Source organism: Diceros bicornis, chromosome 6 (assembly GCF_020826845.1).
Source record: "Diceros bicornis minor isolate mBicDic1 chromosome 6, mDicBic1.mat.cur, whole genome shotgun sequence".
In the NCBI taxonomy this organism is placed as follows: domain Eukaryota; kingdom Metazoa; phylum Chordata; class Mammalia; order Perissodactyla; family Rhinocerotidae; genus Diceros; species Diceros bicornis.
In genome coordinates, this window is record NC_080745.1 from 10,607,251 (window position 1) to 10,621,459 (window position 14,209).

At 56.9% G+C, this 14,209-nt stretch overlaps 1 protein-coding gene across 6 annotated transcripts in view; it reads left to right on the top strand.

Moving 5' to 3' along the window:
- The window catches only part of LDB3 (LIM domain binding 3), a 60,967-nt gene that overhangs the window by 15,683 nt on the left and 31,075 nt on the right, over positions 1–14,209 (top strand). For 2 of the 6 annotated variants that reach the window (XM_058542816.1, XM_058542817.1), the window contains exons 5-6: positions 6,544–6,713; positions 7,203–7,239. In XM_058542816.1, the coding sequence (XP_058398799.1) occupies positions 6,544–6,713; positions 7,203–7,239 (207 nt within the window). Of the gene's footprint in view, positions 1–127; positions 151–1,218; positions 1,423–6,543; positions 6,714–7,202; positions 7,240–13,325; positions 13,423–14,209 lie in introns of those variants that run through there. The other 4 variants (XM_058542820.1, XM_058542818.1, XM_058542814.1 and 1 more) reach the window with 4 other exon arrangements.

Consider the following 14,209-nt stretch of genomic DNA (forward strand, 5'->3'; position numbering starts at 1 on the left):
CCCAGTGCCGGTCCAGACCAGCTCTGCCTCCACAATGGCCAGTCTGAGGATGGTCCCCGCGCTCAAATCTTTAGCAGGAGCCTCACTCTGATAGCCCTGTCTTCTTTGCTCTTTCTCTCCTCCCCAGGTGGTAGCCAACTCTCCAGCCAAGTTAGTATCAAGGAAAGCATGGGTGTGTCCTTGCGTGCACATCCCAGCATGCGTCCATGTGTCCATCGGTCTGGACAGCGTGTGCCTGTGTCAGCATGTGTACATGTGTGTGCATGCGTGAGTGGTGGTGCATTGGTGTCCCTGAGTGAGCCTGCATGTGTGTGAAGCTGCGAGTATGGAGTGGAGGCGTTGGGGAGGGGTCCTGGGGCTCTGTCTGATGCCCCCCAGCTGCTCTGTTCCCAATATCCTGCTGCAGCTGCTTAAGACCGGCAGGCTGGCTCTGGGGGCCGGGGGTGGAGTGCCATGCTGACACTGGGTTCTGTATGAGCCTGAAGACATTTCTGACGTGGCGGGATGCTCACAAGGGCTGCGCCGGACCTTGTCTTCACCGGGGAGTGCACCTACCTACTGGAGGGAACAGCCCTGATGGGTAGAGACTGGCTGCCACACAGCAAGTTGGACTTGAGGAGGCTTGAGCAGCCTGAGCCCTGCCCAGAGGAAGAAGCACACGCACTGAAGTGTCTGGAGGAGCAGAGCCCCAGGCCACCAAGGGGGTGGCCAGCAGGATGAGCCCCTGCGTGGAGGAACCAAGCTCAGAATCCCTACGGCTGCCCAGTGGGGCTGCTTTCCGCCTTTGGGGCCTTCCGGTCTCTGCTTGGGCTGCTGCTGCCTCTCACGCTGGCCCAGCTCCTGTCCCCTACCCCCAACCCCACTCCCCAACCCTTTTTGTCTCTGCTGCCCGCAGTGTGATGAGAGCTTTCAATGCCTGGCGCCCCATGCCGACCCTGGGAGGTGGCTCAGCTGAGCGGGCCTCCAGGGATCTGGGAAGCTGAGATGGGCCAGAAAACCCTCTGCAAAGGGCTTGGGGAGGGTGCCCAGAATTTCCTGACCACACCCAGCCGCCCACAGTCGGGGACCTGGGATCAGACTGTGGGAGCTCTCTCTCGACACCCTCCACCACCAACCCTGGCCTTGACTGCCCTGTAACACCACCTGTTACCCTTTTCTCCTCCCACCTCCCTCTCCGTCCTCCCTGCCACCTCCCCCCTGCCCGCCCCCCTTCCCCAGCGCTGACTACCAGGAACGCTTCAACCCCAGCGCCCTCAAGGACTCGGCCCTATCCACCCACAAGCCCATCGAGGTGAAGGGGCTGGGCGGCAAGGCCACCATCATCCACGCGCAGTACAACACGCCCATCAGCATGTACTCCCAGGACGCCATCATGGACGCCATCGCCGGGCAGGCCCAGGCCCAGGGCAGTGACTTCAGTGGGTAAGCGCCTCCCCTCCGCCGCCGTGACCGCCACCGCAGCTGGCCGGGCCTCGTCACCCGCGGGCCGAGGCCGCCTGGCCGCTGGGCGCCATCGGAGACTTTAGCCATCAGGACCAGCTTTCCTTCCTGGCATCAGGTCTCCCCGGGCACAGCCCTTAGAGGGGAGCCAGCCTTTGCCCAGGCCTTCCAGAACGTGATGTTCTCTCTTCAGAGTCAATCTCACCGTCAGCTTTAGGAGAAAGGTGGAGAAATGCAGAATACGGTGGTTCCTCCAAGTGCTTTTGACGGCCTCTGCATTTTCCCAGGCTCCATGATGGGGCTGGTTTAGAAGGAGACTTCTGGAATCCTGTTAACCAGGGTCACATTCTGGATACCCCAGTCTTCTCACAACTAAGCTATTATTTGGGGGGAAGTTGTTGCATTCTTCCGATGATAAGAGCAATTCCAATACGTGCCTGGGTTTCTTGTTTGGGAAGGGGCCTCTGGAGCAACCCTCCGTGGTGCTGTTGGTGGTCAGCCCCACTGCAGAGCCTGGGGAGCCCCCAGGACTGGGCGGCCACCTCCCTGTTTGCCCCAGGAAAGCCTGGCCTCAGGGTGGTGGACTGAGGACATCCTTGGTTCCTGGTCTTGGCCTGTCAGGGATGGTTGAGGAACACGAGGGCTGAGTAGGGAAAGAGTGGGCTGAAAATCACTGTGGATGAAACTGCTAATAATACAAACACTAGTGGGGACCTCTCTCCCTCCTTCAGTCTCTCTTTCTCTCTCTGTATTTCTCTCTTTCTGTGTGTGCCTCTCTCTCTCTCTGTCTTCTTCTCTGTCTCCGTTTCTCTGTCTCTGGTCTCTCTCTTCCTTTCATACACACACTCTGACCCTCTCACACACACTCACAGTTTCTTACTGTTTTCTGCTCGGGAATACCATTAGTGTTGAATTTCAGAACTGACTGGTGATCTCTTTGGGCAACATCTTATCCCTGAGTCAGGATCCCCAGCAACCTAAGGCGAGAAATCTTAAAATGGTGGTTGTACTTGGAGCTATGAAAAACAGATGTCGTAAGAGGGATAGAGGGGTTAAAAAGTCCTAGAAAGGGGCCCGCCCCGTGGCTTAGCAGTTAAGTGCGCGTGCTCCGCTACTGGCAGCCGGGGGTTCAGATCCCGGGCACGCACCGACGCATCGCTTCTCTGGCCACGCTGAGGCCGCGTCCCACATACAGCAACTAGAAGGATGTGCAGCTATAACATACAACTATCTACTGGGGGGCTTTGGGGGAAAAAAAAAAGGAGGAGGATTGGCAATAGATGTTAGCTCAGAGCCGGTCTTCCTCAGCAAAAAGAGGAGGATTAGCACTGATGTTAGCTCAGGGCTGATCTTCCTCACCAAAAAAAAAAAAAAAAAAAAAAAAGGTCCTAGAGAACTCCTATAGTGTTTGGCCTTTCCAGAACCCAGCCCTTGTAGCCATGATACGTGGGCAGGTTATACCGGGCAGGCTCCAGAGGCCAAAGGATGGAAAGTTGTGTGAAGACTTCTTGGCTCTCCTAGGGAGCCCCGCCCTCTCAGGCACGCAGTATTGCCTTTGGGCCACCAGGGGGCGAAGGTTGCTCGCCCTGGAGCCGTGAGTCTCAAACTGGCAGGACTCAGGGGGGCAGCTCTTTGCAGAATTTTAGGCAGTGTTGATTTACTGAATCCCATCGTTCAAAGCAGAAAATATGACCATGCAAGTTTAAAAACACAACCATTAGCTCATGTGTACCCAGAAAAACAAGGCTGCCTGACTAAGCCAGAGGGCTAACCGAGATTTCCTGTTAACATTTGTTTGCCACGTGTCCTTGGTGTGCTCTTAGAAATAGTAACCGTCGCCAAAGGGAAGTTCAGTGGAAGATAATGGAAGAACTGCTCTTCACTAACTTTATATTTTCTGCACCTTGGGAAAAGACTGCTCTCATTTGGTTTTACCACTAGGGCACTCATGATTTTTTTAACATGATGCACCGTTGATCTAATCTAGGCTTCTCGAAAGACCTACCTCATCTCCCTCCTGTCCCCCCCCCTCCCCTCCCTTTGCCTTCCCTTGCGTGTCTGGGAAGCAACATCCTTTCCCCTCCCTTCTAACCCAGTCCTGCTGGGCTGATGCTGCCGTGGTGCCTGTGGTAAGAGCTTCCCCTCTCTGCCATTCGGTGCTCCGTGCTGCTGTTAATTTCCATGATTCCTTCCTCACTGACAGTTTTCTTTTTGTCTCTCTTCCTCCTTTCTGTGCCCCACTCCCATAACTCATTTCTGATCCTAACCCTGCTCCCTTGTGTGTGCGCCGCCCCTCTGCCATCCCTTGATGGACCCGCACTCACTGCTGGGCTTTCCTCTGCTTGGCAGGGCATCGCCGCTGGCGTAAGTAGACCCCACAGTGTCTGTTCCGTCGTCTGTCTGTCTGGTTGCGGGATGTGTGGGTTTGGTGGGATTGTGTCTGAGGACAGTGGCTCTGTCCACATTCTTCCTCACACCCACCTCACAGCCAAATGACATGCCCTGCAGCCTACACAGGCAAGTACTTGTCTTTGGAGGTTTGCCCCAAATAATGTCACTATGGATACAGAAATGAGAGTACCAACACCCACGCTGCCCCCCAAGGCTGAGGGTGTATCTGTGTTCTCCTTGCCATGTTTTGTGGGGGCTCCCCCGGCCTTTCCTGTCTGCACTGGGACAACATAGCCCTGAATGTCAGAATCCACGCTGGGCCATTTTTCAGGGGAGAGGGTGACAATGGGGCCTCTTAGAGGCCACTCCCCAGAATCCTCATGGAAGATGGATCTGGAGCAGCCAGCACTTGCCAGGACCACCCATGAGAGGTGAAAGATGAGTCAGGTTTGGGGGCAGTGTACAGTAGAGTAAATGCCCAGAGGTGACCTTGACGTTATAGTGACCGTGGAGTGTTTTTGGTGGCAAGAAGACTCTGCTGGGAGCAGCTCCAGAGAGTGGCCTCGGCCCCAGAGTCCCAGGACTGCAGGGCTTTTTCTATCCTCTCTCTCTATGCATTCTCCCTGAGCCCCAGAGACTCAAATGGCACAGCAGTTCCTTTATCTGACTCCCAGTCTCTGTCCTGGCAGCAACACCATTCCTTGTACAGTGGGAAATGAAGCCAACAATGGGAATCCCAAGGGTCTCTCTCCTGGCAGCTTTCTTGAACCCTTGGAGCAGTGGAAGGAACAGGAGAACACCTCAAGGGCCCATGCAGGGAAAATGGCAGCAAACGCGTTCTGTCTCCTTTCTGGAACACAGTGCTCCATTCAGACAGGCTCAAGGGCAGGGCCTAGGCGTGGAGCCACACCTTCCGTCTCCCAGGGCACAATCCACACTTCCTCCCCTCTCCTCCTAGCAGACCAGGGAGTCCTGGTGGTTCCTTCCTACTGCCCGTCTTACCCAAAGACCTAGCCTTTTCTTTGGGAACCCTTGGGACTCCTCCCTCTGCCAGAAATGGCCTCCCCAGTGAGATCCTCTCCTCTGCTCTCTGGGCAGCCCCAGGTTCCTCCCTGCCTGGACCCCAGAGGGATCTGCTCGTCTTCCCGATCTGATCACAACTGTAGGCTGCCAGTACCTGTAGCTCTCCGGGCCAGGGCAAAGCCTTTAGGAAAGTAGGGGCAGCCCCTCCTAACCTTGGTCACCTTTTGTCACTTTTCTCCACCTCTGCTGTCATAGCCCACCCTGAGCCAGACACGGGGGACCGATCCTGAGAAACTACCAATCCTGGGAGACTAGGCCAGTTCATCCATCCAACTCCTCGCAGAGAGGGTAGAAGTCATGGGCCCTGGGGAGGTCCCCTCCCAGCCAGCTGCCCCTGGGGGGCAGGTAGAGGCAGCCATGGCGGCAGGCAGGGGCATGCTGGACAGGGCGAGTGTCTGGGCTGGGCCGTGTCTCCAGGTGAGGAGTATCTGGAGTATGCAAGGCCCCAGTGGGCAGAAGTGGCCTTTCTGAGCCGTTGTCACCACAGAGGGTCTGATGGAAAGGACACTGCTGGGAGCCAGGAAGCCTGGGTTTTAACTCAATGGCACCCCTACCTGCTGTAACATTGAGCTAGTTGGCTGGCCTCTTTGCACCTCAGTTTCAGCATCCGTAAGAGGAGCAGGTGGGCTGCTGGCCCATAGGCTGGGGAGGCAGGCTGTTATTGCTGTGAGCTTTGCCCGAGCCCGCTCTGACTCCTGAGAGGGTGGGCTGGGCGGCCTGGATACTCCAGCCCTCGCTGGCCAGGGGGAGTGGGCCCTCATAAAGCTTTTGATATATCCTGCCCTGCAGTCTGGTCTGGGCTGGGAGGCACTGGACCCAAGGGGCTCTGGGGTCCCTTCTGGCTCTGATCTAGGATTCCTTCATTCAACTAAGTTTTGAGTACTTACTATGTGCCAGACCCCGGGAGTCTAAGGAAAGGTCACCGGGTCCCCCTCAAAGGCTATACTGCCCTGGGGCAGAGGACTAGCTCTCTCAGCTCCCCCAGGCCACAAACCCCACCGTCTGCGGCAGTGCCAGGCCACGTGGGCAGTGCCGTGTTTCTCCCACCACCTCGGTGCCGAGCCTACCTGTTCACGGCTGAGCCAGAGCCCCCAGGCCTCTTCCCGGGCAGGCACAGCATTGGCGGCTCCCCCATTTGGATCCAAAGGTGTGAGAAAGACAAGGGATCGACCCTGAGGAAGCCTCTGGGTCCCCCGAATGGCCTGTCCTCACCAGCCCCAAACACAGGGCCTGCTCAGGGAGGTCAAAATTACTTCAAGAAGACCTCTTCTGCCTCCTCTTTCCTTAAAGGAGACCCAGCCCCTGGGGTGGGGGTGGTCCTCAGGCCTGTGCCTAGAGTAAGCGTGGGTGGAGGGGTGGTTGGCAGGAGGGAGCTGAGCCCTCTGACCCTCTGTGAGAGGAATCACTGTTCCGCTGTGACCACTCTGAGCACTGAGGAGCCAGGCCAAGCCCTCGTCCCAGACTCTCAGATGGCAGGGGGTAAAGGGCGTGGTGGGTTCAGACAAGTAGGGGCCACCAACGGGCTTGGGGATGCAGGGAGTGCCAAGGAGACGCGATGTGGGGGGCGTGCAGGGGTGGGGAGCAGGGTGCCAGCCCAGCCCTCGCCCACGGCCTCTTTCTGTCCTGCAGGAGCCTTCCTATTAAAGACCTCACTGTGGACAGCGCCTCTCCCGTGTATCAGGCTGTGATCAAGAACCAGAACAAGCCGGAGGATGAGGCTGACGAGTGGGCCCGCCGCTCCTCCAACCTGCAGTCCCGCTCCTTCCGCATCCTGGCCCAGATGACCGGCACAGAATTCAGTAAGTGAGGGCTGGGGGGTGGGCAGGAAGGGGAGATGCTGGAGGCCGGGAGGGTCCTGGGCCCTACTCCACAGTTGTCAGGCCCACAGAAGCCAGGAGTCAAGCTCCCCACCCTTGAAGATGAGCTGGCCTTGATAGATCCTTAGCAGCCTGTTGAGCCCCTTTGGGGCCCCTTGGGGCAAGAAAATGACATCAGCCTTCTGCTCAGCTCCCCGACCCCCCCAGTGGGCAGCAGGCTGGCCATGGTGCTTCCAGGAGAACTGACTGGCCAGAGCTGGGATAAGAGGACCCCTCAGGCCACACCTCTGACCACTCCCCCAATTGCACATTCCCTCTCACGTCGCCTCTCTCCCCCCACCCTCCGCCCAGCACACAGGCTAGGGACAGTAACTGTTCAGTCATTGGTGGGGACTCAGCACCACAGGGCTCCAGTGGCTTTTTTTCCTTATGTTCTGTGATTCTTCCTGACCAGCAACTTTCTGCCCACAGTGCAAGACCCTGACGAAGAAGCTTTGCGAAGGTCAAGGTAAGTGGCTGGACTCAGGCTCTGTGGCCTGGCCCTTCCCAACCCCATCCCTTCCCAGGGCAGCCCCCGGGTCACAAGACTCATGGAAGGACCCTCTCAAGTTCATGTGTTTGGACACTCCTGGCCCCTGAAGGGCTCGGGCAGACACTGGCCTGGGGCATTTGTCTGGGTCAGTGAAAGGGTACTGAGCTGAGACTCTATCCCCCAGGCCCAGGCTGCAGGAGTGAGGACTCTGGGCTCTCTTGGCTCTGTCCCTGGGCAGGGGGCAGGGCTGCTTTGGCCTTCGCTGGGCTGTTGAGAATGAGGCATCTCTCCCTGTGAGGGTACCGAGCCGGCAGCCTTGCCTGCCCGCTCATCTCAGGGCCTGTCCCCTGTGCATCTGGAGGCTAGGCACTGGGAAGCGGGCACGCAGAGGGCTGCACTGGGTATGGGCGCCTGACCCCTGGACTCACCTGTCCAGACCTACGTTGAGGTGTTAGTTCTGTAAATTGCTCAAAGCACAAAGGCTGCTGCAAGGGAAGACCAGCCCTGGGCGTGAGAAGGGGCTTATGCAGGACCAGGTCTCTCCGGGAATGGTCTCCCCATCTGTGCAGGCCTGAGGCCACAGCCACTAACCTACCACCTGCCATCTGTCAGGTGCTCATGACCCTGGGCGTGAGGGGGTCACACTGCCCTAGAACCCGCCGGAACCTACTAGGGCCTTCCATGGTGAGGCATGGGGCCCAGTGTGATTGTGCTTACACTTCTGGAGGCAAGCGTGTCGTTTGCATGTTCTTCCTGGGAGAGTCTGCCTTGGGCCAGCACATCCTGTGGCGGCCTCCATGTGAGGGGCTGGGCTCAGGGGCCCTCTTCCACCCTGGGCCGGGCTTTCTGTACTTGTTCACCAGCATGTGGCGGCCACAGGACTGTGCGGAGAGTGGGACTTTGCGGTCAGCTGGAGTTGATGTGGATTTTATTTTTGAACCTGTATTTTTGCCAATCCAAGTTGCTTCCACTGTTTGGCTGGGACATCCAAGCCTAAAGTGTGGTCCTCCCAGGCCTGCTAATGATGGCATGCTGTTGCAGTAATGGTTCTTAACCTTTCAGTGCCTGCAATGTGTTTATAAAGAGCCTGAACTGAGATGATATGTGATTTAGCTCAAAAGTTAGTATCTAGCTATTTTACGTCTGACTGAGCTGTCAGGTCTCCCCTCTCCTATGCTCCACTGCTCCTGCGTGCTGGTTCTGTGTTCATCCCACCTCCTCATTGAAGCCACCCACATAGATGCTCTGGTGAGCTATATAGACTTTACCAAAGATTTCATAGAGAGGCGTTATAGCACACCCCCCACAGCAAACAGCCTAAAAGTCCCCAGGTTCCCTCCATCCACAAGCCAGCAGGGGCGTTTGCTCCTCTCCCACAAGGCTCCGACCCCTGCCTCTCTGGCCCCCACTGTCTCCTCTGAAGTACTTCTGATCACTTTATGTTCTTCTGGCCGGTCCCTCTAAACTCGCACCTCATTAACCAGACACTGTGTAGAAGGTGGAAGGGCACTGGTGCAGGTAGATTGCTATATTTCCCCTGGGATATTTGCCGGCTCTGTGAAGTTATTGAGTGAAGAGAACACAAAAGGCAGTATTAAGGGTGAGTCCCAGCCTCATCGTTGGCCTCCCCCTTCCCCCTTTTTGGAAGCATCTCTTGGGTCTTGTTCTACCTGGTCCTGCAGATATGTGGGGAGGTTAACCATTCCCCTTGGGGCCTAACCCCACACAAGCTTGGCTCAGCCCCCAGCAGAAGGGCCAGGGTGTCTTGGGGTCTTGAGAACTCTGTGGCGGGTCCTGGAGCCCCTCCCTCAGCTTCCACAGGGTTTCATTGTAGGGAAATCTGGAAAGCGGGCCCCAAAAGAGGCACCAGCCTGCTTCTTCCCCCAGTCCCAGGCTCCTACCCTGAGAAAGCGGCTGCCCCTACCCTCGGGGGTGTCTGGCCCTGCGGTGAAGGCTCTGGGGCACCCAGCAAGCCTTCTGCCCAGGACTGGAAGTGCATGAGCCTCCTGCTCTCTCCCTTTTCCTAACTTTAATTTCTGGAAGCTTGTCTTCATAGCATCCGCCAAAATGCCCATCCTCCTCATGGCCACAGGAGGAGGGTGATCTTTTTCATTTCACTGAGTCCCACACAGCCTGTGGACCTAGGGGTGGGGAGTGCAGCCATTCAATTCTGTTTGCAGTTAAAGCCTGAAATAGCGACTGTGGCCGCTGGTCACAGCTGGGGCCCCGACTCACCCGAGAGGCCATCTGAGCAGCAGGGAGCACGCTTGTCCCCACCCCGGGTCCAGGCTGGTCAGGGATCTTGCTCCCCAGGGCCTGAGCCCCACTTTCATCCATCCCCACTCCCAAGTCAGAAACTGCTGTCCCCAGACCCTGCTGACCCGTCTTGTTGGCTGAGGGCAGCCGTGGCCTCTGTCTCTTTCTCATCCCAGTTTAGCAGCACTCACAGTGAGGAGTCCAGGGGTCTCTCAGGAAGGCTGCATCTCCCCGGGGGGCTTCACTGCACACCGCTGCCAAGTAGCTTACTCCAGCAGAGCCTGAGTTTGCCACATCCTGGCCGGGCAGTCTGTGCATGGTGACAGCCTGTACAGTCTTGTCCACATGCAAAGGTGCTCTCTCCTTCCTGTGGCTGTGTGGTGGGAAAGCTGGCGGGAATGCCATGTGAGCGGTGCTGGGCATTCTGTACCAGGCAGTGGACTGGTGGCCTGGAGGGCAGGCGTCAGTCTGCATGTCAGAGGATCCTGCAGACTCTCCCCTCACATGTCATTGCTCCACCTCCGAGGCCTGCCCCACCCAGAGTCCCAGAGCGCTTGCAGCCTTCTCCTCCCCTCCCTTCCTCTCTCTGGGCCCTGGCTCCCTACGCTCTGATGTTGTCTCTGGTATCTGGTAGCAGATAGCTTCCCTCTGAGGCTCCAGTGCCCACCTGCTGGCCAGCCCAAGGCAGAGCCTAATCTTGAGGACCCTATCTCAACGGGTGAGGCAGGGTGGGCCCCTGAACAGCCCAAACATCAAGCGTGGACTTGGCTCCCCTCCCAGGAAAGACCCCAGCACCTTAGCAAACTGTCCATGCGTGCTTAAACACTAGCTTCCTGCCAGCTTCCACACGGGTGCAGGTAGTACTATGGCTCTGGCCTCCACCTGAAGTAGCAAAGTACAAATAGCGTGTCCATCCAAAAACTGAGCCTTTAATCTGAGAGGTCACCACAGCTTCCCTCTGACTTCAGGGAAGCATTCTAGGGCCTGATGGCTCAGAAGTCAGGTCCATGTTGGGCAGCCCTGATGGGGGTGGGAGTGGGTGCAGGCTAGCTTCATCCGAGGCAGGGCTTGAATCTCTGAGGCATTTGGATCCCACTGCTTGGCTGTAACCATCCCAGAGAACCCCAGTATGTAACCCAGACAGCCCCTGGCCCCACCATGTGGAGCAGCTGTGTACAGGTGCTGTCTCTGTGTTTACCTGACGCTCACCTAGGTAAGGAGCTCTGCGTCTCTCTTAGTCCCTGGTGTTAAGGAACAAATTTGATTTTAGTGACGAGTTCACAGAGAAGTTGAAGGTGAGGGTTGCCTTGCACACCCCTCCACAAACACCATAAAAACCCTCCCAAGTCCCTTCCCCATTGTGCAGCCATCCAAGGTTCTCTTTCCTCTCCACCCCGCCCCTCCCCGACAGAGCGCCCAGACTTACTGGCTCCTTCCTCCTTCCCCTGCAACCTCCCTGGGCACCTCAGGTCCTCTTCCCTCTCTGGGCACACTCAGCTCTGTCGTAGCTCCTGTGGCCAACCCTCGTGGTGCAGCACAGCTCGGTCCTCCCCCACGTGGAACCCCCATGAGGAGGCCGTGGGCAGCTGTCGATACCAGAGTTACCTGCGTTTCGTGGATTTTTAGTCCTTGGTGTTCTACCAGCCTAACAAGTTTGAAAACCACAACTGGAGAGACCAGGACACCGTGTGCCACCTGAGCAGCCCTCGTGGTTGTCCCTCGACCTCTCTTCCTTTCTCCCTCGCCCGCTCTCCTCTCTCTCCTCCCCTCTCTCCTCGTTCCTCTCTTGGCTGTCTGTGAATTTCCAAACCGCTCCCAGCAGAGCAGGTCCACTAGACCTGCCGGCTCTCCAGCACTGTCCCTGGCCCTGGCAGTGAGCACTGATGACAAAGGCTGCAGGCCTGGCTGGACAGGCTGGCCGCATCTGCGTCCTGCGGGGGTCTCTCTGGGACGATCGATTGTTGCCGCCCGTGGTACTGTCGGCGGGGCTGTGTGGGCCCTGCGGCGGGGCCTCTGCTCCTGCCGTCTTCGCCCCTTCTCCCCGACCTCAGAGAGGCAGGCAGCAGCAGACGCATGGCACTTAGACTGTGGTTCTGCTGTTGAGTTTCTGTGTGGCTTCAGGGCATTCACATGATGTCTTTGGGCCTCGCCTTCCTCTTGGTATTAGGAAAGTTTGGACTCGACCATTGGTTTTCAGATATATTAGCAGTGGGCCCCTTTTGTCAAACAGAATCTTACACAGAGACCCAATATGCAGGACTCAACGATGTATGTAGGGGACTCTGCCCAGTAATGCAGATGTGGGAAGGCGGCCAGGTGTAAATGTGCAGACACAGGACTGTTACCATGCAGAAGTGTAAAACCAGCACTGCCCTATCCTCTGATTTTTGAAGACCTAAAGCTGGTCTTCCTGATTTTTATATGCTGGCAATTCATTTATTAAACTATTTATTTTGAAATAATTGCAGATGGGCATGCAGTTGTAAGAAATGATACAGAGACATTCTTTGTACCCTTTATCCCCAATGGTAACATCTTGCAAAACTACAGTACAATATCACAACCAGGACATTGACACTGATACAGTCAAACGCAGAACATTTCCATCACTCCGAGGACCCCCCCTTATTGCCCTTTTATGGCCACAATCCCCTCCCTACATGCACACCCTCTCCTTGAACTGTGGCAGCCACTAATCCGTTATCTGGTCTCTCCCTCTATCATTTTGTCATTTCAAAGATGTTGTATAAATGGAATCATACAGCACACAACCCTCTGGGATTGGCTTTTTCAGTCAGCCTAATTCCCTGGGGATTCATCTGAGTTGTTGAGCATACCATTGGTTCATTTGTGGCTTTCTATTGCTAAGTGGTATTCCATGATCTGGATGTAGCAATTAATTTTTAAAAGGAGTTTTAAACACTGTCCTGGTTAAACACACTGTATTTGTGGCTAGACCCGGCCGCTGGGCCCCCAGTTTGCACCTCCAGTCTGGAGGACGGTAGAGGCCCCCAGCCTAGGATTCTGGCATCCGCGGCACTAGCCTTTGCCAGGCACGCCATCCTCCATCTCCACGTTTCCGGCTGCTCCTTGCCTGCTTTGTCCTACGCCTTGGGCTAAGCAGGCCGTGGGTTGAGCCCCAGAGGCCCTGCTGGCGAGAAGTCCCGGCCCTCTGTATGTGTGCCAGTGGCCTTGTGAGTATGCGTGTGCACGCGTGTGCCTGGCTGTGCTCAGGTCTAGGTGGGTGGGGACAGTCGGTGGTGTTTGAAGGCTTGTCTCTGTGGACAGAGAAGGGTTGGCAGAGGCCAGGGCAGCACAGGGAGGTGACAGGTCTGCTCACCAAGCCTCAATATGGGAACAGGCATTCCTCCTTCTTAATGCCCAGCTTGGGGACAGAGACCATGCTAGGCCCACCTGCCAATTTGGTTCAGTCCCGAGAGCCCACAGCCAAAGCAGCCCTGCCCAGCCCTAACCACTTGGGCCAGGGAGAACCCAGAGATCCCCTTTGCCCAGGTTGGTCCCTCAGGCCCACTAGCCAGGCCCCTTCTCTACAGCCCCCCACTCAAGTCAGGAACTTCAGCCCCTTGATTCTGGTCCTTGGGATTCTGGTCTTGCCCCAAACCAGGCCTGACTACCTGGAAAGTACCCCTGGATGGCAAAGCCTCTCCAAGCCAGATTCCTCCCTCCCACGCCCTCTGCCCCGGCTATCAGGGGAATGGCGGACACATCCCCTAACCCCTTTCTCTCTTCCTTTCTTCTCTCTCTTTCTGTCTCTCTCTGTCTCTGTCTCTCTCTCTGTGCCACAGGGAAAGGTTTGAAACGGAACGTAACAGCCCACGTTTTGCCAAATTGCGCAACTGGCACCATGGCCTTTCGGCCCAAAGCCTTAACGTTAAAAGCTAAAAGGCTGTCTGGAACCTCCCACCCCTCCCAGGCTGGACCCCCTGTCTCCTTCCCCCACACAGATCTGGCATGTGAGCCCCATGGTGATGCTTGAGAATGTATAGCTGTGCCCCGGGGCACCTTGGACAGCCACCTGCAGCAGTTCTGCTCTCTGCCCAACCCCAAGCAGCACTGCACCCCCCCACCCCTCACTGCCACCCTCACCACCCCCCAAATAGCCCGAGCCCAGGGCCTTAGCCGTAGATCAGAGAGGACGTGACGGGGTTTGCTGGCGTAACACCCAGAACCAAGGGAAACAATGTGCCACTGGTCTGTTTCCCACCAGCTTCAGGTCCAGGGAGAGGCAGCCTGGCCCAGTGCCATCCTGGAACGAGTCACCTGTAGGTCAGGGTCCTGGGAAGAGGCCAACTCCCTGGCCCCACTGGCTCCCTCGCTGCCCCCTGGAGCCCGGGCAGCCGGAACAGGGCTCTCTGCAGAGGAAGTGGAAGCCCAGGGTAGATGAGACAGAGGCCCCTCCTGGCTGTGGTGAGGTTGGGGTGTGCGCTCTCCTCTCCGTGCTGTCTGTGCTGGCTACCTAGTTTTCTCTCCTGTACATACAAGTATGCTGTTCTGAAATAAAGAGGATTTGAAATGAAGCAAAGCAGCCCCAATCATGCTGTCCCTGTGTGCATACCACCCGAGAGGGGAATGTCTGAGACGAGGAGAAGACAGGCACCATCTGAAGAGGGGCAGGGGGTGCCTGCTGGGGCTGGGACAGGGGAAGCTCTGCCCACCAGCGATTTCCCGC